Source organism: Equus przewalskii, chromosome 17, assembly GCF_037783145.1.
Source record: "Equus przewalskii isolate Varuska chromosome 17, EquPr2, whole genome shotgun sequence".
Classification (NCBI taxonomy): domain Eukaryota; kingdom Metazoa; phylum Chordata; class Mammalia; order Perissodactyla; family Equidae; genus Equus; species Equus przewalskii.
Window position 1 is genome coordinate 31406888 of NC_091847.1, and position 24571 is coordinate 31431458.

General features: G+C 40.7%; 1 protein-coding gene across 7 annotated transcripts in view; it reads left to right on the plus strand.

The window, feature by feature from the left end:
* LYPD6 (LY6/PLAUR domain containing 6) overlaps positions 1-24571 on the plus strand; it is a 127537-nt gene that overhangs the window by 81166 nt on the left and 21800 nt on the right. For 5 of the 7 annotated variants that reach the window (XR_546813.2, XM_008531828.2, XM_008531806.2 and 2 more), the window contains 2 exons: positions 15130-15305; positions 22505-22603. Coding sequence is in view for 6 of the 7 variants with exons in the window: in XM_008531806.2 (XP_008530028.2) it covers positions 15130-15305; positions 22505-22603 (275 nt within the window). In the remaining variant the exon portion in view is untranslated. Of the gene's footprint in view, positions 1-8587; positions 8638-10662; positions 10820-15129; positions 15306-22504; positions 22604-24571 lie in introns of those variants that run through there. The other 2 variants (XM_070579703.1, XM_070579704.1) reach the window with 2 other exon arrangements.

Below are 24571 nucleotides of genomic sequence, written 5' to 3' on the forward strand. Positions count from 1 at the left end.
TGTTGTCATAAAAGTTAAGTGTGCCAGGTTGGAAAGGTAGAGTGCGCTTCACCCTGGAGCATTTCAAGGGCTCCATGGGACAGTCACTTCATCAAGAGGATGAAAACCATTTTGGGGAAGTTATTACAAAGAAGCTGTCAGGTTGGAGCCAGAGCATCATAGAAACCAGGTGTGAAGCTGTGGTCATTTTATAGGTCACGGCCCGCCCACTTCCTTTCCTCAGTACTCTGAGGAGCTCAGGAAGGATGGATAGAGGAGATCTAGTGAAATAAATTACACTGATTGTGTGGGACTGCTTCATGGTCCCTTATCTGAGTGCTGTGGGGAATTTTTCAGTGCAGTTTGCTGGTGCCCGTGGATGAACAGAATGCATTTCACGGCTGTTTCCTTCCACCAGCAACTTGCAGAAGCATAATAAAGTTTCCCAAACTTTGCTGCAAATTAGAATCACCTGAAGGGCTTTTAAATCCCAATACCAAGGTCACACCCCATACCAGTGAAATCGCAGTGGGTGAGAGCCAGCATCAGTAGTTTGGAAGGATCTCTGGTGACTGTAATGTGCAGCAAATTTGGAAACCTTGGCCCATTTTTGACAACCCCCTTCGCTCTCTTACTTACCCTCTCTCCTTTTATCATCCTTTCCCCTGCTCTTCATCTCTCCAGGTTTTCACCTAAACTGTTGTTCCCCAAGGAGGGCCAGCCTGTCTTCCTGGGAAGTACCAGCAAAGCCATCTTTCTGCCCTGCCCATAACACAAACAAAAGAAATGGTCTTTGAGGCCCCTTCCCTCCAGCAGGAGACACTGTCCCCGTCTTGGTGTCTTTCTAGTGCTCACTGACTGCCCTGAACTCTCTTCTGGGTCTGGCTCTTCCTCCATGGGATGCTGTCTGCCTGCTAGGTCAGGGCTTCCCAAAGTGGGGTCTGCTGCTCCTGGGCAGCAGCAGATGAGTCCTCTGGCACCTGCCAGTTCTGTAGGACATTTAAAAATATGTGTCTTCATTTCTTGGTGCCCCAGTATTCTGATCTGTAAAATAAGGTAGTAATGATGCCTATTTCATAGTGTTGTGGAGATTAAAGTACTTAGAGAGGGCCTCACCCGTGTTGTGTTGAACCTATGAAATTGCTATTTTTGTACGTCAAAATGATAGAATAGTGGCAATTTCATATGGTTCACCCCTTTCGTAAGTGCCCAATAAATATTAGTCATTTCTGTTATTTTCTATTTTATTTAATTAATGGACAGTCATGCATTGCTTCACAATGGGGATGTGTTCTTAGAAATGTGTCCTTGGGCGATTTCGTCATCGTGCGAACATCATCGAGTGAACACAAACCTAGATGGTCTAGCCTACTGCACACCTAGGCCAGATGGTGCTAACCTTAGGGGACCACTGTTGTATATGCCGTCTGTGGGTGACTGAAACATCATTATGCAGCACATGACTTGTTTAATTTGAATGTAATTTCATTGATATTTGGTAATTTTTTTTACTTTAAAGCTATTACACGAGCTTTAAGGAAATGAGCTTAATCCTAGTTTTCTGTATATGTGAGTAGCATTATAATTAGGATTAATTAGTTGACAGTGGGGGTCTGAGAGGTCCTGTCTGAGACTTTTTTCTCTTTAAAGGAGAAAGCATTTTTCAAATTTGAGAAATCCTGCCCTGCGCCCTCCCCAGTCTGCCTCACTTAATCCACCTGCCCTGTGTTTGTATCCTCACTGCAGGATGGTGATCTTAGTTTGGGATCAGCTGGAAATTCTGACAAGCAACCTGGGCTTTTGCTTTCTCCTCACAGAACACGGCGCTCCGTAGGTGCCTTCCTGAAGACCTTCCACACCTCCTTTCCGGACTGGAGAGCAGATGGTTCCGAACCGGCGTCTTGACTCAAATGAGTAACCAGATGCCTTGCTAGGCCACTCAGGGCTGATTTTGAGAATTATATTAGCTGGCAGTTATGTGCTAGGTGATTTCCCCTATTTTACTGATGGGGAAACTGAGGCACAGAGAAGTTAAGAAACCTACCCAAGGTTAATCAGCTGTCAGTAGCAGTCAGAATGCTAACCTGGGCTAGCTCCAGAGCCAGTGCTCTTAGCAACTGAACCATACTGCTTTCCAGGCATTCTCTCTTTGTCCTCAGAACCATCCTAGGAGGGAGGTACAGGGTCTGGGGTCTCCCTGACTCTGGAGCCGACACTTAATGCCCTCTTTGCTCTGTTGCCTGGGGCCTGGTGAGCCCTGCTGGGTGTGGTCTTGTCACTGCCCTTAGAGTGGCCTCCTTTCCAGTCCCACTGCATTCACCTCTCTTTTAGGTGATAAGATGAAGTGGTTTCTCTGACCCTTCTTAACATAGTTAAAAATCACATGCTATCTAAAGTTAGGGCCTTTCTCTTGACTGTAGTTGCCCTAAAGGCACCGTGGCATTCTCTGAGTGGTCCTGAGTGGTTTGCCCACAGGCAGTGCTGGAGGCGGGTCCAGGGGGATGGAGTTATTTGCTCGATTGGTAGTTTTTCCAGCTTTAGTTCCGCTTCTCCAGTTTTGATAAGGCCTGCCTTTGTTAGTGTGCTGGCTTTCCCTCATTTGTTTTTTTTTGCCTTTCCATGAGAGTAGAATGACATGTATTTTTATTTATTAACTTAACCCTTCTCAGAGAAAAAGCAAGAACATTATCACTAATAATAAGAATTGTTTTTGCTTTACTATGGCCAAGGGTGGCTGATCCAGGTTTTTAGAGAAGAGCTGTCCTTAAGGAAAAGAATACATGAATTACACTCCTCGAATTAGGAACCGGCCTTGGCAGGGGCCCATGCAATCAGCAACCCCGAAGCTTCCCTACCGTAACTTCATGATGAATGTGCCTCTGGCTGTGACACTTTGGAATTTTAAACATCTCTTGTTTTGTCTAATCCCTCTTATTTCCAGTGTCCTGGTACTGGTATACTTATTTAACTATTTGTATGAACCTAGACGTTTATCTTGATCTTTATATAATGTAATGGATCATCCCTGTCTCCATTTCTCCCTGTATTCCTTCTTCCAGATAAGCTGCCCTGGTTATAGGAAGGAATGTGGACCCCTAGTGGGTTTCATTGATAATGCCTTGTGATCTCCCCGGAGGGCCTGTGGAGGGTTGGTGCAGTCATTGTGTCATGAAGCTCCTCTACCTGGCGTCTTATGAATATGTAGCCTTGGTTGTAAGGACAGCAGGGCAGCATCACACCATGATCGCTCTTGACTAACCAACTCAAAGATGCATCATCTCTCCCCCATAGACTAGGCAAGTCAGCATTGCCTCCCGTGTACTTAGCGGCCTTTTTGGTGGTCTTTAAGAATTGCATAAATGATTTTACTAGAGTTCGAGAATTTGGGTAAGCTGGAACTATTAACAATAACAGGTATAACAGATAATGTTATCTGTACCTGCCTCATGGAGGATGATGAATGAATGAATGAGCGAGTGAACGAATGAAACAGAAAGCAAGGACACTTGAGGAACAGAAATAGGAAAACTCAGTAATCAGGTGCTGGGGAGAGGCATCTCATGTGGCTTTTTCAGCATCAGCAGTCAGGAGTCAGTTTAGATACCTACATTTTCTTATCTACAAGAGGCTACTCAGTAATTTTTTCCCTAAGAAAGGAATTCATTTAGATGAGAAAATAAAAAGTTTCTGTTACCAAGGACAATCTTCTTTTATTAATAACTTTATTAATAACTTCTACATCTTTTTCTGCCTGAATGAATGCTATGTAAAATCTTATAATGTGTTTTGCTACAATAATAGACTTCTTTAATAACCGTTATTTATGGAGACTTATAAATGAAGATGGTGCATTACAAAGGAAGAATTCCTACCTCAGTGATGCAGAGTTAGGAGGTCATCTGATCCATTTCTTTGCCTTCAAAGCTAGGGTGAGGAAATCCTTCCTTCCTAAAATAATTGTGCTAATTTGTTAAATGTGCTTGAAAAGTGAAGTTATAGTTTAGACTGTGAGTTTTAGCAGACCTCAATACCCTTTCACAAAAATGCAACTGTGATGGTCTTTGAGCTATCAGAAGACATATTGTGTGTAGCTCGAGGTATTGGTTGATCAGAAATTTGGAAGAGAGTGCATGGGTAGATTTGTCTTTGAAAATATATTCTTTATGAAATGAGAAATGTCGGTTAAGATTTAGTAGTTAGGTACTAAGGAACCCAGTGATTTGAAAAAATACAGCCGTAGGGTTTTTACATAAGCTATTTTTTTGATATTGCCTATTTGATTCTCTTTTCATTTTTTCCACAAGAAGAGAGGGCACAGGCTGGCTATCCTACCCTGTAAGAAATTCAGAAAGGGCTCTTCACACCTATGAAACTAACAATTACAGTTTTCTTGAACTTGAATGAATATAAATGGCTATATGGAAACAGCCTTCAAGGCCTTTTGACAAAAACTTGGTTAGGATTCTTTAAACCATGGACAAAACCCTGCTCCATGCAAGATAGGAAATAATATTTAATGTGGATTGGTTCTTCTCAGTCCTGGATGAGAATCAAGATTAGTTAAGTGATTGTTAGTAGTTAAAGGTAAGCCACAGTCTTCATATTCTCCAGCCACTTCCTGACAGCCGCCAGTGCAGCTGGTTGCCTTTGAGGTGAAGACGAGAATTGTTTGAAGAGAAAGAGCAATGATTTGTAAGCTGCAGTGGGAAGGAGAAGAACTCTGGCCTTCTCCTGCCCCCAGGATCCATGGGGCTCAGGAGAAGGAGCTCCCTCCACTGTAGACAGTCCAAAGGGAGGTGGTGTTTTCATTGTGAGCTGGGCCACAGTCAACACACAAAGTGATGGAAGGAATATTTCATGAAGAAGTTAGAGATGTCAGGGTCATGTGTTTACATTTGGCTTCCAGAGAACGAAGTGAGGGGAGGCAGGAGGGGCAGAGAGCACTTAAGAACATGGCTGAGCATGGCAGTGGCCAAAGGGGACCGGAAAGGGTGATATGGAAGAATTAACAGGCCTCAAGGCCTCAAAAAGAATCTTCACATCAGGTCTCTAAAACCAAAACGAAGTGGACCAAAACACCATACAATGGTCCCTGCCCATAAAACTTGGTTCAATAGTGCAGAATATCTCCATGGATTCACCGCAGGCAGTGTCTGCTTTATAATTGATTAAAGCATAATTATTCCTAGCACTTCTTCCTTGTTTCTGAAGGTTTGGAAACACTCTGAATTTGCAGAGGAAAGATGAATGCACCACTCCGGATATGGAGAAGACTACCTCTGTACAGTTCCGAGATAACTCTTCTTTGATCAAGAGATAGAAGGCCTATACCTAATAATCTCAATGTCGGATTTGGAACTGCGTTATTTTGAACATAAGAGCAAATCTATTTACGATTTAACATACTTATAACTATCGTAATGTTTCTGAGTACCTTTTGTAATTCTATACTTTTGGAAGGTCTCTAGGATGAAAATTCCTGAAAAAAATATTAAATGAAAACATGGCATTCTTAAACATATAGGTCTTTAATAAAAGACACAAAAGCAAAAATTTCCCCAAACTGCCACTCCCTTCCAAGTAAATAAAAAATGGCAGCTGTAACTGAAATGTACCCGGTGTCCCATTCCTGTCTGGAGAGTTCTTTGACTCCATCCCCTCGCAGCTGTTTGCACTTCAAAATGCCTTCTCATCAATTCTCTTGAACCTTCAGATTGACAGAGGAAGCAAACAAGCATACAGCCAACAAGCAGAATAGAGTTTATACAACATCTTTTAGAAATGTGACTATACTGCTAGGCATACTCACCAGACATCATTTATCCTTCAGGAATTGAAGCATTTTTGATGCAATTGACCTTTAAATCAGATTGATGCAAGGTAGAAAGGCAGCTTTTCTCTATAACTCTCGCCTTGCCAAGGGGTTCAGAAAAAGAAATACGCATTTTTTTAAAAGCATTGATTTTTATGCAAATAGGTCCTCAATTCAGACTGGGAATATGTGAACATCTCTCTCTCCATAGGTTATGGAATGAAACCTCTGTGTCTACGACATCTGGAGAGGTAATCTCCAACTAGTTCTCTATTATTGACATTTTTAAAACCAACTCTAGCCTTTTAGTTGATAAAGAAGTATTAATGTAAAAGGCATATTTGTTACAAAGGAAAATTTGAGCAGGTGACTGGACCGTTTTTGGAAGACTCTTGCATTGGTCAAAGCTCTTGGTTGCAAGGGACAGAAAGCCAACTCAAAGTAGCTTGGGCAAAAGGGCTATTTATTAGATGGAGACTGAGGCTTCTAAGGGAAGAGAGAAAAATTGGCCAAAAAGACAAAAGTAGCACATTGCTGGGCCCTTCTCTCCATCTCTCATCTCTCTCTCTCTCAGCCAGCAAGCTTATTCTCTTCTTCCTCCTTCACATGGGAAGAACATGGCATACAAATTTCCTGAGTTTCACATCTTGGTGGCTTCTGTACCAGAGAGGACTGATTGCCACTTTCCAATTCTGACTTGAAAAATATCCAGAAAGAACTCTGATTTGCCTGGCTTGATCAGATATCCCAAAAACAGTGGCCTATAAAATGGACTATGTGAGAGCATGGCACTCCCTAATAGCAACATAGGATGTGTGGGAGTAGAAGATCCATTCCATAACGAGGGGCGAGCATGGGGCAGAAGTGATTCTAAATGCCCACTAGAACGACGTTTTCATTGTTTAAACCTTATCTTTTGATTTGAAAATTTTTAATGGAGTGATGTTCCATTTTTAGAGAGGAGAATCATGTCAGTAGGTAACTTCTCCACCTTCTGGCATTTGCAGAAATACTCATGTGAGCTACTGTTAGCTTCTTTTGCACTTTCAGGTTAATGAGGTTGTTTCAAACTCAGTGTTGTTTTTGTGGTGGATATCTGTGTGATTTTGCTAGCCCAACATCCAGTATTGCTTCACATGACAACACCTAGATTTTCCTTTGGGAAACCAATACCTCCCCTGTTCTCAAACCATGTGATTTCCATGAAATTTACACTCTGTGTTTGTTCCAGTGACATGCTAGTGACTGGCCAGCCCTGGCCAATTGAAATGCCACATTCCCCTGAACATTATGGTCCAAGGATGGACTTCCCACCTTTTTAAGGACTTTTTCTGGAATGGTTGGGAAAGAGACTCCCTGGGAATTCTTCTCAAGCTGCTGGTGGCAAGTTTGGGGAGCCCTGAACGAGAAAGGCAAAGAGAGGGGACAAAGCAGCTTTGAGGGATGGAAATTCCGGATAACAGGGTTGAAAGTCCAGCCATGTCCAAACTTGAGTCAGGTGAGACAGTAAAATTCTATCCCCTCCTTTCCCCTCAGTTTTGTTTACAGCCTGTTTAATTTGGATTTCTGTACCTTGCAACCAGTGTGAAAAATGGAATTATCTTCATGAGCAGAACTATAATTCCTAGTTAGCTCTCCTGCTCCACTTCCTTATATTCCAGATAACTATAGTTACATAACAAATCCCCACAAAATGGAGTGGCATAAAGCAGTAACAGTCATTTTATTTATTTCTCGTGCTTTCTGTGGGTCAGGAATGCAGGAAGGGCTTGGCTAGGCAGTCCTTGCTTGAAGTCTCCATGCAGTTGCAGTCAGACAGTGGCCAGAGCTGGAATAGAGGGGAGGGGAGAGGGGGCTGGAGCAGCTGGGGTCTCAGCTGTGAAGCCTCCGTAGCTCTGTGTGGCTCACTTGGGCTTCCTCACAGCATGGCCCTCCGGGCACTCAGACTGCTTATATGGCTTCAGTGTGAGTGTTCCAGAACACCAGCTATAAGTTGAGTCACCTTCTATGACCCAGCTTTGAAAGTCACACAGTGTTATTTCCTCCACGCTCTGGTCAGCTAGTCAATTAGGTTCGCCCAAAATCAAGAGGAAAGAATGTAGACCCCACCTCTCAATGGAGACATGTCAACAAATTTGCAGACATGTTTTAAAACCACCATATATTATGAGCAATTCTCAAATTGTGAGAAAGGTAGTGTGGTCAGAATGATATATTTAAATAGACACTTGTGTGGACGTGCCTTCAGTTTATACTTTTGGGAGCTGAATTAACTTTTTCAGGTCATTAAGGCATCACCAAGCCTAGTCTATACATATTGAAAATTAAGTCAAGATTTGTCATGATCTTCCAGGCTCCAGAATTCCATTTTGCTCTCATACTAGGCATTTCAAATTTCACTACGAATAGCAGGGAAAAATATTTAGCTTTGCATTTGTTCTCTATTTCATAATTGCTTATATATTGATTTAAGACTGAGGTGTGGTCATTTAGTCCTTGGTACCTCAGTCAATGTAGCTTCCAGAATTACTTAATTGTCTTCTAGTGACCAGTGTAAGGAGTTGGGAGTATCTAATTTTATGGACTCTACATGAAATAGTAATTAGGATGTGGATTTGTAAAACCTCACCTGGGTTGTGGTCCTCTCACTTTGCCTCTCTGAGTAGTGTAGAAATCCTCCTTTATCCTATCTTGTACCCTGGAGTGAAAATAAGAATGCAGCTCTTTTCAAGTTTCTCCCAAGTGGAGAAAGTCTAATAGATCTGAAACTAATTTTTTTTTTCTGTTTCAGAATGTAGCAAGTAATCCATTGGAATAAAACCAGCAGTTGAGTAACTCATGCAGAGGTAATTTAGAGCACAAATTAAATCTGTCAGAGTGGTATTAGATTTGCAAAAGCTCATAAATAACAAATGAAAGGTCACAGAGCTGTGAAAATGAGAGTGTACTTCTTCATAAAGAGAGCCATAGTTGGGGACGGAATCCTCAGTGCATATGCAAATAGCAGCGCATAAAATGGAAACGCAACATCTTTTCTAAATGTCTAGACCAGTCCAAAGGCACAGTGGACTCCAAGGAAAAGTCCTAGAAAAGACCCTTCTTATTATTTAAGCATGTCCAGCATCGTATTTGTGGGGTTTAGGGATTAAAGCTCCATCAACTGCTGAGAACCTGTACAGAAAAGATACATCCCTGTAAAATGGAGCCTGTAATTCAGTAACAACTAGTTTAATTGTGAATGCATGTCACTTATCTTTCATTTTTCAGTTCCTAGAAATTACTAATAGGTGAGTGGTGCTTCATGATTTACTACAGGAATGTAAGCAGTCAGGATATTAATAAATAGTCCTGCCCATCCTGTTTTTCTCATGGAAAAGAGAGGTGGAAAATATAGCCCAGGCTACTGTGAAGTAGACAAGTTCTTTTACTTTGCATTGCATGCAGATCTTTTTATTTAGTCTTCTTTGGGCTTAACTTGTATAAGGGAACAAAATCTATACTTATAAAAAGCAATGTGTGGGCTTCATCAAAATTAAAAGCTTGTGTGTGTCAAAGGACACCATCAAGAAAGTGAAAAGTCAACAGAGAGAAAGGGAGAGATCATTTGCAAATCATCTATCTGCAAACAGACAAGAGTCCAGGATACAGAAAGAAGTCTTATAACTCAGGCACTGCCCACCAGACCATGCTGAGGCGGCGTCCCACATAGTACAACCAGAAGGACCACAACTACAATATACAACTATGTACTGGGGGGCTTCAGGGAGAAGAAGGAAAAAAAAAAAAAAGATTGGCAACAGATGGCTCAGGTGCCAATCTTTGGGGAAAAAAAGTCAGGGCAGGCCTCTGGAATGTAAGGTCTGGAAGTGAATTCATTAAAAAAAAAAAAAAAATGAGCAACGGATTTGAATAGACATTACTCCAAAGAAGATAGACAAATAGCCAATAAGCACACGAAAAGATGTTCAGCATCATTAGTCACTTCAGAAATGCAAATCAAACTCACAGTGAGATACCACTCCACACTCACTAGGATGGCTATAATAAAAAAAATTTTAATGAAAATAAGCGTTGGTGACGATGTGGAGAAATTGGAACACTGATGTTTTGCTGATGGGAATGTAAAATGGTGCAGCCACAGTGGACAACTATTTGGCAGTTCCTCAAAAAGCTAAACCTAGAGTTACCAAAGGCCCAGCAATTCCACTCTTGGGTGTATACTCGAGAAAATGGAAAACTTAAGTCCTCCCAGAATTTGTACGTGAATGTTAATAGCAGCATTATTCACAATAGCTTAAAAGTGGGAACCACCCATAGGTTTATCAACTAACTGATGAATGAATAAACCAAGGTGGTATGTCCAAACAATGAAATCTTATTTGGCCATAAAAGGGAATGGTTTACTGATTCATGCTACAACATGGATGAACCTTGAAAACATTATACTGAGAGAAAGAAGCCGGACACAAAAGATCGTATGTTCTATGGTTCCATTTACACAAAATATTCCCAAAGGGCAAATCCGTAGAGACAGAAAGTAGATTAGTGTTTGCCAGGGAGTGGGGAGAGGAGGGAATTGGGATTGACTTAGTGGGTACAAGATTTCTTTTTGGGGTGAAGGAAGTGTCCTGGACTAGGTGATGGTTGCACAATGTTATGAATATACAAAAAAACCCACTGAATTGTATTATTTTAAAACGATAAATTTTATCTCAATAAAAATTTTTTTAAGTAATATAAAAATATCAGATCTTGAAAAAACAAAAAGCAATGTGATATTTACAAGGATTAATAACACATGCCCTAGAGACAAACCTTGAGTATTTTCTCAGGTTGCTGTGACGGGTCCCTTCTTTCTCTTTTTTGAACAGAGGTCCAGCCACACTGAGTTGCCCCTCCACTGTGGCTGCTGCAATGGAGGGGAGTGAGTTCTTTGTAGAGTGAACCTTGATCAATGGGAAACAAGAGACAGGAAGGCACCAGGCTTACAAGTTCTCCCTCCTTCCTTCTTCCATGGACTGCTCTAAGGTGCGGGTCTTCCTTGGAATCCTGTGTCTCGTTGTGGCTTCTTGTGAAGTGGTGAGCAGCGTAGTGACCTAGGATCACGTTGCTCTGTGTTTTCTAGCTTCATTCTACCTTTCTCTCCTTCTCCTCACCTTTACCCTCATTGTCTTGGGCTTGTTCCTCTCAAATGAAGTCTGAGTACCTTTAGTCTTTGCCCCAGATTCTGCTATGAAGAGCCTGGGCTATGACACTAAGGGAAGAGCTTGGTAAAAGAAGGCAAGAGACAACATTCTGTCCGATGTCGATTCTATTATTTTAGGAGAGACAGGGCATTTTTGAGCCTATACTCATTGGCCTTAGGAGAAAAGCTGACTTTTATTTGTGCATAAAAAGTAAAATTATTTGGGGCTGGCCCCGTGGCCGAGCGGTTAAGTTCGCGCGCTCCGCCGCAGGCGGCCCAGTGTTTCGTTGGTTCGAATCCTGGGCGCAGACATGACACTGCTCATCAAACCACGCTGAGGCAGCGTCCCACATGCCACAACTAGAAGGACCCACAACAAAGAATATACAACTATGTACCGGGGGGCTTTGGGGAGAAAAAGGAAAAAATAAAATCTTAAAAAAAAAAAAAAAAGTAAAATTATTTTGTCAAACTCATTCTTCGAAGAGCATTATTTTTCAAAAAAACATTTTCCTTTTTATAAAAGTAATACACGCTCATCCAAAATTTTTGAGCAAGCAAATTAAGCAAAAAGAACATTAAAATTATCTTAAATCCCATGGCATTTTGGTGTCTATCCTTTCAGTCATTTTTCTAATTATATATAAGCCTAGAAATACATACTTGTTTTTTTCCTGAAGAAGAGAATAATTTCATGAGTAAAATGTGTTGGGATAATAAAGTTTCAACGACTTTAAGAATTTGGAAATTCTCCGTTAAATACATAAAATTCATGATTAAAAATTGTTGAACCCCCTAGATTTGAAAATTGCACTAAACAAGTCAGGTCTGAAGAATCAGGCTTGCCCTTTGCTGTGGTAAGTAGAGCTGATCTCCTTTAGTGAAGGAAATGGTTGCTTTCACTTAATCCATGATTCTTCACCGTAAGTAGCGTGTGTGAGCATGCGCACACAGACGGGTACTCGGAAGGGATGTGAGGTGATGTGCTCGTGACCTCTGCTCTCCCAGCATCTTTTATGCAGGTAAAATCTACCTACAGCAGTGTGTAAGGATCATAGGGGTGGAACACAGGCCTGGTAGGGTAGCCTGCGGAGAGGGGAGAGTGTAAGAAGGGCAGCATCCATCTGTTTGCTTCATTGACGAGGGATAGCAGGATGTCACCTGGGCCTGCATGAGCCTCAGCAATATTAAAATGCTGGTGGCAGGAGGTCCCCTCCCCTTCCCTCCCACCGGCTTAGTCCCTGCGTGGCTGGTCAGGGGGCAGATGTTGGGGTGCAGGAGACATATGGATCATGATTTGTCATACTTGCTAGTTTTGGGAATTTTCATATTTTTCTGATTTAAGGAAAGTGAGCCATATGTTGTACCAAAGTTAATTACACCATGTTTTACTTTCACTTAGGAAACTATATTGACTGATTTTGAACAATAATACAGTCAGGCACTGCATAACGATGTTTTGGTCCACAGCAGACTGCATGTATGGCAGTGGTCCATAAGATTAGTACCATATGGCCTAGGTGTGTAGTAGGCTAGATCATCTAGGTTTGTGTAAGTATGCTCTATGATGTTTGCACAACAACGAAATCACCTAATGACTCATTTCTCAGAATGTATCTCTGTTGTTAAGTGATGCATGACTAGTAAAAATACTGGGAAATATTACAAGGCGTTTACTGTGTGACAGACGCTATTTCACTGTTTTAGTGCTTTACATATGTCAACTCATTTAATTCTCATCATAAACTTTTGAGGTAGGTAGTATTATGATCCTCATTTTTCAGATTAAAAAACTGAGGCTCCAAGTGGTTAAGTAACTGTTTTAAGATTGCACAGCAAGAAAGTGTTGGAGCAAGGCTTCAAACCCAAGCATCTAGCCCTTCACCTCTGTATGTTACTTAAACATATTAAACACAGGCTGTGAAAATGGAGGCTGCGTAGCCATGCCGCAGAGGTTGTAGTAAGGTTAATTTCAGATGACATTAAGTAATACATAATGTTTAGTGCAAGTATTGTGCCAAGGGAGACTTTTAAATCAATAACCAGAAGGAATACTGTGGTTGAGAAATGCTTTAATGAAAATGTGCCACTTACACTGTTTGATATATGTGAAGCACTGGTGTTGACATCACGTTTCACATTTAAAAAAACTTAGGTTGGCAACTAGTTGATACTGAATGTTACATTATATCAAAATAAAACCAGATAGCTTTCCTCACCACCCCTCTCAAACTGAGCCCTCCCTCAGATTGTCAGGAGATGGGGATGTTGCTACAATGCTCTCAGGTTTCCACAGAGCCTCACCTGACCAGAATGGATGTCCAAGGAAGCACTATTGCGTTCATTTAAGATGAGACAATGTTTGTCTCTGTCACTCAGCAAGGGAAAGATATCTTTGATATTTGTTTCTTTATTTTCTCATCATATTGTTCAACCAGATGCCCAGCACAGTGCCTGGCAGTCACAATTATTAAGTGAACAAGCAGCTTATTCTTTTCCTGAATGCAGATTTTGCTTGGAGGAACCAAACTGTAAACGGAAGATGGTGTTGTGAGCATGAAATTGGCAAGGTTGGCATCATCAAGCTGGTACAGGGCAATAAGAATTCTACTCTATTTCCTAACAGTTTGTCTAATTTTTTAAAAAATAATGAACACACCAATCCATCTGGAGCTAATGTTAGTGTATCGTGCATTGTTTGGTTTCAGTTAATCTTTTTCACAGTTTTTAATCAAGTTATCATAATATTATCCATTTAATATTTTTCTGTTTCATAATTTTGAAAAGTTGCTTGTATCTTGTAAATAGTTATGTCTATTTCTGAACTCCTTAGACTGTTCCATTTTCTGTATCCATTTTTACATTTTCTATCATTCTGTTTTGATTAATATTACTCTGTAGTATATTCTAATATCCAATTAGTCCATACTGATTTTCTCTCTTTATTTTGCTTTGTAATATATTTACTCTTGGCCTGTTGTTTTGACAAAATAATTTTAGAATTATTTATACTGTTTAAAAAAATCCCAGTAAATATTTGTATTAAAACTTATAAACAAAATGTCCAAATTATGTTTTTTCCTCCTGTTTAAAATGAAGTGAATGTCTAACTTGACCCCTTGCCTTGGCAATCGAATGATGATATTTGGAAAACAGCAGAACACAAGGAACAGACTATAGGAAAACAGTAAGAGGGCAAGCGAATAGAACGTAGAAATGAAGATAAAAGTCTACATCCTAAGTAAACTGGACAATTCAACCCAAGTAAAAAAGTTTACTGCCCTCGATTTTAATTGAAAAGGACAGAATTGGAATAACAGGTATAATGATGATTGCTTACTGCCACAGTGGTACCTTGATCTCATTTCATCACTTTTTGTGTATATACCTCAGAACGGTCTCTGGAAGAACACAGTATCACCTAGTGTTTAAAAAGGTGGACTCGATGGCCAGACGGCCTGAGTTTGAATCAACTCCCCTACTTATTTGCTAGACTTCAGTTTACTCAAAATGGGATATTGATAGTGCCTAGCTTGTATATATGTTTTTCACTCATAGGTTTGGTAGGAGGACAGAATGATACGTACAAAGGACTTCAATAGTACCCAGCCAATATGTTGTGTTAAGGAGATTTTGAGCTATAAAGGTACTTTTTGGTTTGGGAGAAGCCAATTTCCCTACATTTTGGATTTTTTTCCAAGTCTGAAAGCCTACCCTGTACAACTCTGGATGGGCAACATGGCCCCGTAAGGCTGCACTTGTGTATCTGGCCTTCACCCTTATCAAGGGAATGCTTGTGAGCTGTGGTACCTGACTTATTTATGGTTGCATTCTGGCAGCCATCGCCTGGCTTCCTGGCAAAAATAGCTGGATTTCATTAAAATTCAATCTCTCTTGATACCATCTCTGCTGAATATTAGAGGGGACTGCTACCAGTGGAGCTTGAGCAACCTGATTAAGAATAGATTTGGGCTGGAATTTTCTAAGTGCTCTGAAATTACCCTTTATAAAGTTTCTCTCCATGTCTGCCCGCTTCCTCGTGCCCTCGGCTCCCTGTCCCTCCCCAACCCACTCCACCAACACGGGGTCTCAGCCAAGTCTCCCATAGCTTTCTCGAGTTGGACACTGAGATGAATCTTGCTTCATATTTCAGGTTCGAGTTCTCTCTCGTCGTCCTGAGTCCCCGCTTCTGGGCGCCCTGTATGAGTGACATGGAATCTGGCCCTGCCCTGGCCTGGCTCCTGCTTCTGAGCCTGCTGGCTGATTGTCTGAAAGCCACTCAATCCCGAGACTTCACAGTGAAAGACATTATCTACCTCCATCCTTCAAGTAAGACCATTCTCTTCGCTGCAGAAATGTCACTTTACTTTGAATAAGACATGAGTTGAAAAATGGCCAGGAGAAGGCAGCCTTCACTGTGGGGGAAGTCTCTGGTGATTTAATTGAGGGGTGCAGGCGCTACCAAAGATGCTGTGTATTTTACCCTCCCCTTTTTATAGGGTGTTTATTTTAAGGCAAATTATTAGGCTTTTTTTTCCTGTTCCCTACACAATTGCTCTGATTCTGACCACCCTTCCCTTTGACTTGTGCCAGCCAGTCAGTTATCAAAATGAACCACCATGTCCCAGAGGAAGGTGTAAAAGATCAGCCCTTTATAGGGAAGATAATAGCTGGTCTTCCTGTCACTGCATCTAATTCTCAGTTTCAACATAATTGCCTCCCACGACTTCCTATCCCCTATCCCTTTGGGTTTCCTGCATTTAAGAATTGTCTAGGGAGTGCCTAATAATGTAGATGCCCAAATCCCTTCTCTAGAGTGTCTGATTGCATATATCTGGAGCTGTCCCCATGTATTTTTGCTTTCGGCGAGAATTTCAGGGGCTTCTGCTGCTGATATTCAAAGGATCACATTTTGGAAAACACAGCAGTTTTACTGCCTCTTTAGGTTCCCATCTCTGTATTTATTTCGTCTCTTTTATTTTTATTTGAATCCTCTTCTGGATTGCCCCGTGGTGGTGAGAACTGGTAACCGTGTGTGTGCTGACCTTTAGCATTAGCCCCGACTGTGGTGCTGACTCTTCTGAAATGTTCTGTGCAGCAAACATTGTTTGAGTGTCTACTGTGTGTCAAGGATTGCGATAGATATGGAAAGTATAAAGGCAAATAAAACATAGCCCTTGCTTTTGAGGATCTTACAGATTACAAAGCCAAGGCAGCCACTTGGACTCCTTCCATGCCACACTGTTAGAATATTTAACATCTACAAGTTCTGGTTCAGAGGAGAGGTGGTCCGAGGAATACACAGGGGCTTGGAGTCCACCCAACCTTGGGTCAGCAACTAGCTCAGCTGCTTCCTAGCCTTTTGACTTGAAATCGATTCCCTAACCTTATGAAGATTAAATAAAATAATGCATACAAAGCCCTTAGCACTGAGTGGGAGCCATAGTAAACGCTCAATAAATGTTAGTGGAATCTTTTTAAGTCATTGCGCACATTTCTAAGGTGGATGAAATCATACATACCCTGTAGCGTTATTTTGTGGACTAGAACTAATATCTGTAAAATACTAGGCACGTACATAATAGGTGATCGGGTGCTTGTTGTTTATTATGTTCCTGTTGTAATTGGCTTAGACAAACTGAGGGCGCTGAAAACCTGTCGCTTTAATTTTTTCACTCCAGATATACTTTTGACAGGCAGCAAAAGCTCCTTTAGACTTATTGCTGTCGTACGCATTCACCAGGATAGGCTGGTGCCTACTGGCTAATTGTGCGGAAAGATTATCTGGCTGCTTGTTTTTGCAGGCCTGTTTAGTTTGAGTAACATTCATGAAAACAAGGAGCTTTGATACTTGCTTGTTTCCCAGGATTGCATTGTTCTTTTCTCCAAACAACACTGCTTTTTTATCAGGTGTGGTGAACACAAACCTGGATTTCAGTCTCTTAGGTTTGGTTGCTGGAACTTCCGGCTTCTGTGGGATATTTTGCCCTCTTCAGTGACAGACTCAGTAGTCCCTGGGCGGCAAAACTGGCCCTGCCTGGCCTTCTCTGAGCCAGTGATTGAATACACAGAGTGGCAAGGAAATCAAGGGGATTGAATGGAAGTGAACAAGAACAAAACAAACACACATACGACTTCTGCCTCAGTGGTGTGGTGGGTCAGTGCCCGGGTTGAGTGGGCCCCCAGTTGTAAAGTCCGTTTCAGAATGGGATCTTTGAAGGATGAACTCTGTCAGGCTAGAGGGGCAATCACTTCTGCTCTTTAGAAGTTAGTGGAAAAGTTCTGTTCATGTAATCTATGTTAATTAAACAGAGCCATGGCTTGATTAAAAAGAACTCTCCACATGGAAAGAATTGATGGAGTTTTCTGACATGATCTTGAAATAGGGAGAAGGATAGAAGTCGTTCCTAAGCTAGATTGTACGTAGACAATTCACCAGGAGGTCTGGGCTAAGTTCTCTTTCAGAGTGTCCACTACTGGTCCTGAGGGGTCTAAGTTCTTGCTGGACTGAAGTTACTATCCATGGTTCCTACTTGACCAGAACTTTGTTTATTCTGCCCACTTTAAAGCAGAGTTAGCTTTACATTTCTCTGCCCTATTTCAAAAGTTTTTGCTGTTTGTTTGCTTGTTTTTACACTTTGACTCTTTAAGCAGTCATGGTCTTCTGCCCTTGAGCAGCACTCACTAGACCATGTTCAGATGGAGCGATCTTTCTACAAATAAGCAGCTTTCTGTAGAACACAGACTATAAAAAATATATGAAGGAAATGTGGAATTATTTTGATTTTGAATTGTTAATATAATTGCCTCACTTTGTAGATGGAGGCACAAACAGCTTTCTTGGGGTTGGCGAGTGAGCCAGATGTCTTTAATGTTAGATACAGCCCGGAACCTGCCCAAGGAGAGATGTGGTGATGCTGGAGACGTAAGAAGAAACGCAAGGTTTCTATGCCAGACAAACATAACCTCATTTCTCATGGGCCGCACACAGCCCTCGGAGATAATAAGTAGGGTGAGATTGGAACCCGGGTTGGGAAAGTTCAGCCTCCCATGACTAATCTTCTTTGCTCTCTGGTTCCCTGATCTTTGAAGTTTCTAAGCCTTTCAAAGAAATAAACTTGATGGCTTTCAAACTTGAGGCACTGTCCTCAATAACATGATTTTCTATCATTTGTATTCTTTTCTTTTTTCTTGTGAAAAATGGTGACTTTCTTCCTAGTCATGATTAAAGTACTATAGACTAATAAAAACCTTCAAAACAGGAGTTAGTATTACAAGAAATGAAGCTACTTATTTGATTGTTAGACATCACACAAGATAGCAGAATTCAACATCCCAAGCGGCTTCACGTTGTTCTTGGCCTCCATTTCTTTCCCTGTAATAGAAACCTGTCCTGAAGAATCTAACTTTTCTTTGGTTGAATATTCTGAGTTTTTCCTTAATCAAGTGGACCAAAGACTATATCGCTGCAGGGGGAGCTTGCTTGTGCCCAGACAGAGGGCCGAGGAAATTTTTTCACAATTCTATACTACGTCAATCTTAGGGAATGAGGGCATTTTCTAGAAAGGTACTAAGAAATGCGTTTCTGTCAGAAATATGTTCATGGTAATAAAGTTGTACTGACAATATTTTGTTGCCAAGTGGACTGAGAAGGAAGATCAATTTATTAGATTTCTAGAAATTTTATATTTGTATCCAGTTTCCAAAAGCAATGGAAATTAATTTGGCAAGAATGAAAAAAGTTTGGATGCATTACACATCAGCATACCTTTCAAAACAAGATTCTTTTCTCACCACAGTTTTGGTGACTGAAGGCCTTTGTCCAGGCAAAAGTTCCAAGCGATGGAAACAGAGAGGAAATCTTTTCCGATGCCTTACAAATGCATTACGGTCGGTTGAACTACGACTGACCATGAGAGTTAATGGACAGATTATGTTACAGGAAGTAACTGGCACTTTGGGATTTCTTTTTTTCTTTACAATCATCTTCTCTTGAGGGACCAAGGACTTATGCACTGAAATACAGAGTACTAACTCTGTGATCAAGAGCCAAATTAGATTCATTCACAGCTGGGGCCACAACGATTTGAAACTCTACTTGCTCTGTAGTGCTTTGAAGTAACAAAGAGCAAAATAGCACATCTCTTAGGAACCTCTTTCTGTTCTTTTTAAAAAAAACTTCTTTATCAGATGCAGTATCAATTAGCAAGTTACTGGAGATAGTTGTTCATCTGTAGACCGTATTGTTGGCTAAATATTTCCAGAGGTAAGAATTTAACCATTATTTGGTATTTTTCTATAATTACTGACTTAAAGCTGAGTCTGTTTACAGAGATTTGTCACCGAAAAGGGTTTGATTATTCACGCATCAGGGCTACCTGCCCAGATGTAAATACAAGTTCCCACAGGCAAATATTAAACGGTTGTCCAACATGCACACAGATATGAAGTTGTAGATTAAAACTCACCAAAAATGAGATTATTTAGTTAATTGCCAATGATACAAACTGATAAACACATCCAGGCATAAATGTTTTGAAACAAAGGATTATTTTGCTACCATAGTTTTTTAGCTCGTATATCTGTTTAAATTTTGAAATACTTTGAGTTAATTTCAGAGTTCAGGCCTACTTGTATAAGAAATGACAGTATTTGATGTAATATGCCACTAGTCTTGTAAAAGATAATTCTGAAGAGTCTATTAAATGATCCAAATTTGGGAACACTAGAACTTATTAATGCTAGGTTCTCCATAAGTTTATTCTTGGAATGGCTGGATCGTCAATCTTCATTCAAAGTTCTTAATTTATTTCTTTGATGGGACAGTTTCCAGGAATAACGAATCCAACATTCCAGCTGGAAGTTTTACTGGCTGCAGTGACAGAAAAAATTGGATGCTCCGGTGAATTAATCATGCAATCTGAAGTGGTACGGCTAGCTTGCAGTCATAAACCCTGGCGAATATGATCATTTTTTGAGAAATGCTGTTCTTTGACAAGTTTTTTACATCGTTTTTTCAAAACTCCTACTTTGATAATTCTACCAACTATTTTAAAGTTCTATCTTTTAAACGTATTTGTATATTAACTATTTTAAAATTGATTGTGAAGCTATATTGTAATGTATCCTATCATGATAATTTCTTAAAAATTTCATATGGTTTTTCTCATAATGTTATTTATGAAAGCAAGCTAATTAAAATGTCCATGAGAATATTGAATGGCTTTAGAATAGAAGAACTTGTTTGTTTTGAATTCTTCAGGCATGTACTGACCTAAACTAGAATATTTTAACTCAAATGTAACCCATCTATCTGGGTGGTGGGATGGGGAGATATGAAAATTATTTTTGTGTAGTTTTACAAAATAGTTTACTTCTGTTTTATTATAATTCCATGGGAAGGAGAGCATGTTTAGCCCTGGTGAAATTTCCTCGTTGGTAAGAAGCAGTTGGATGGCTATGTCTCAGCTGCTTTCCATTCCTTATTTTCTAAAACGACCCATGTACTCACCATCATTCTGTTTATGAATTTGAGTCATCAACTACTTGGAGGAACATAGAACTCTCAAATGGACCCAGAAAAAGGTCCAGTTAGCTGTCTTTTTTAGACAGTTTTTGACTTTTGCTCATGTTAGGATATTATCAGAGTCGGCTCTATGAAATATTTGAAGAAAGTGCACGGATGGGCAGCTGTTCGAGGCAAGGTGAAAATCAAAGTTATATCTGGCCCATAATTCTGGCCTTAAGCTGCTGCCTCCTCCTTCATTTATTTTTGATAACATACTTAATTGGTTCCATGTGGGCAAAGCAATTTACCCTGAGATGATTATTTCCACCAGTGGGAAATGCAGGCTCAGCCATCTGTGAGGGCAAACACTTGGCTCCTGCAGATGAAGTGTCTGAGTGTTTGCAGCTTTCAAAGAAGCCAGGTAATTTTACAAATTAAAAAAAAAACCCAAAAACACAAGTTCTGTTTATGAAAGGCAAAACTCTAAGCAGCAAAGCAAGCAAATGATTAGTGCTAAGCAGCCAGTAACACAGCCTTCTCACTGTTGGTGAGAAGGCCTGACATTCCCTGTGGATCCTTGTCCTTAAATGCCAAGGAGGCCTGGTGTGCTGGGCCCTCTCTAGAGCATGACTCATGGGATGCCTCCCACCTGAGCGTAGATGCAGGGTGAGGAATACAAGAACCTGGAGGACGGTCTCGTAGGAAGGCAGGAAGAGATGACTCGGGTGAGGAGAGCAGGGGATCAATAGGAGGGCTTTTTGGAATTATGCATCCCTTGGGCTGGAGCTGGGACCCTGTAGTGCATCCACATCCCCACGTGTCCTCAGCATGCTACCCCATTGGACACTGGACATTGGACATGGGCCTGAGAGGCCCCTTAAGAGGGTCACCTCTGCACAGACAGCATGTATTTTAGCAATGAAGACTCTCCTCTTAGCTGATACTTACCATTCCCAGGAATTCTTAACCATGTCACATCTGACCGATAAAAATATTAGATTGAACCAAAGAAATTGCCAATTTTGTAGGTAAAGAATGGTCAAACATCAGAAGATTTTTAATGATTGAACCTATTATTTATATTTACATGTTGACATGCCTACATAAGTTGACACAAAAATAAATTGTTGGAAAGCCAGAGTGCCTTTTTTAGTTGAAATTTGTATTGAGATAATTGTAGATTCAAAAGTAAGAAATAATGTAGACAGATTCTGTGTATATTTTACCCAATTTCTGCCAGTGGGAACATTTTGAAAGACTGTAGAATAATAACATAACCAGGTTATTGACATTGATATGTCAATCCACCAGTCTTATTCAGACCTCCCCAGTTTTACATGTGTTCATTTGTGTGTATTTTGTGTGTGTGTATTTATTTCTACATGATTTTATCACATGTAGGTTTGTGTATCCACTACCAAGTCAAGACACTAAACAGTTTCAGCAACACAAGGATTCCTCCTGTTGGCCTCACACCCACCTCCCTCTAATCCTCCCTATTACCATTCCCATCCTTAACACCTGGAAACCACTAATCTTTCCTCCATTTCTAAAATTTCCTCATTTTAAAAATATTACCTAAATGGAATCATGTTACAGCATATAACCTTTTGGGACTGACTTTTTTCATTCAGCATAATTCCCTGGAAATTCATCCATGTTGTTAAATGTATTAATAGTTCATTTTTATTGCTGACTAGTATTCCATAGTATGGATATACCACAGTTTGTTTAACCATACACCCTTTAAAGGACGTCTGGGTGGTTTTCAGTTTTTGGCTATTATGAATAAAGTTGCTGTAAAGATTTGTACAGATTTTTTGTGTGAGTTTTCATTTTTCAGGGGTAAATGCCCAAGAGTGCAATTGCTGAATCATATGGTAGTTGCATGTTTAGTTTTTTAAGAAACTGCCAGGCTATCTTGAGAATCCTTTTAAAAAAATGAAAATGTCTCACTTCACAATTCAAGATTCTGTGCTCAGTCTAAAACGTTAATCTTTTCTCTTGATCCTTTTTGTAGCCACACCATATCCTGGTGGATTTAAGTGTTTCACCTGTGAAAAGGCGGCAGACAATTATGAGTGCAACCGATGGGCTCCAGACATCTATTGTCCTCGAGGTAAACTCTCAGTAGACAGATTGGGGTCCCCAGAGCTGTCCGTGAGTGAAAAGCCCTGCTGACTCTGACACATGCAGAGAGAGAGGCATGCTTGCCATCTCAACCGCTTCTCTTGTCTAAAGCTAAGAGTAGATCTTTCATACCACACCAATAACTTATCATCAGAGACTCAGAGACATGAACTGATCCATAGGATTGCCCCCTTTCTCGTGAAGCATTGTTGGAGCTCCAAAAGAGGTGAGATACTTCCCAGCCCCAGTCCCAGCCAAATGCAGGACAAGAAGAGAACAATCGGCCTGTAATCCACTCTTGGAAGCGTTAGTCACTGCATAGTAACTTCCTTTATGTAAAGTATAAATCGATGTTCATATAAAGACTCCATTTATTACATAGCTTGCCAGAGGCTTCTTCTATCCTGAGACTGCATGAAAGCTAGAATTCTGAATGTCATCACTGCACAATAAAAACCCTGAGCTTTTTAAACTATTAAGTTCTCTTTGAAGGGTGATGGATGCCCATCGAAGCATGAAATTTCAACTCAAAGGCCCATTTCAAAATGAAGGAGATGCTTCGTATTCATATCATATCTCATTTATCCTATTGAATTAAAAAGGAGGTTATATTTGGCTATGGAGTCACTGTTAATTGGCTGTTTTATTTTTGGAGAAAAGTCGCTTCATTTGATGGGGAGATGATTTGGACAGAGCATTTTATTGACAAATGTTTGAGCAAGTGGTGAGATGGGCTTCGCTGCTGATCTAATTCAGTTGTTCAAATGACTGAACACACCAACACCAAATCTGTTTTTTTCAACGTAATGCAAGAGCTCATCCTCAGCCCAGTGAAAGGCACTTTGTGTCTCCCGGATGACTGGATATTGGGAGAGCATGGAAACTGCAATTAAGAGACAAGTGTCATCTACCTAAGCCAGTACTATTTAACCCCATGAGTCCCCACCTAGGTTACCCAGTAGGAACACCTGTGGGTCTTTTCAGAATCACTGGAACCTGTGCCTGCCTATACCAGTGGTTCTCTGACTTGAGCATGATCATCATTCTCTGGAGGACTTATTAAAACACAAATTTCTGCCTCCCTCTGCCCTCCCTTCTTCCAAGTTTCTGATTCAGCAAGTCTGAGATTGGGCCTGAGAATTTGAGTTTCTCAAGCATTCCCAAGTGACGCAGATGCTGCTGGTGTGCACATCATGTATTAAGAACCACAGCTCTACACAAATTGAGCCAGCATCTCTGAGATGAGGGCCCTGCATGCGTGTTTTTAAATATCCCAGGTGATTCTAATGAACAGTCACAGGCAAGAACACCTGGGAGCTTGTCTCCCCAGTACTAGAAAGTGAAATGTAGTGTTGTCATTGCTAGATTCCTCTTGTTTACTTGGAGGTAGACATGCTAATGGGAAAGATCAAAGGGAAGAGAAAAATATGGAGAAACTAAAGATTGGCTTAGTCACAAGCTAGATATCCAGCCATCTGGGTAATCAAAGATAAGTCCTGTCCACATTGCCTTCTGCAGTCACGTGCTCATTTCAGAATGAGCCAGAGTTTTCTAACATCATCACTGCAGAACGAACGTTTTGGTAGGTTGCTGATGGACCTGGTTAAACCACTGCTTCTCAAACTTGACGGAACATTGAAATGAAGGGGTGAAATTTTAAAACACTGATGCCTGGGTCCATTCCCAGAGATTCATATTTAAATGGCATGGGGTGCAGCCAGGCATAAGGATTTTTACAAGCTCCCCAGGTGGTTTTAATATGCAGCAAAATTTGAGAACCACTGTAAACAGTGATTCTGGACAAAAACAGGATAATTTGCTTGTATAGCCAATAACCTTTGTGCTGGTTCCTGCTGGGACAAAGCTGGCAGATTTGCTTTTGAAACTGTTGCCACTGGCCAGAGCTGCTGTACAGGAAACGGGGCAGTGTTCTCTCAGTGTTGCCCTAGCAGAGATG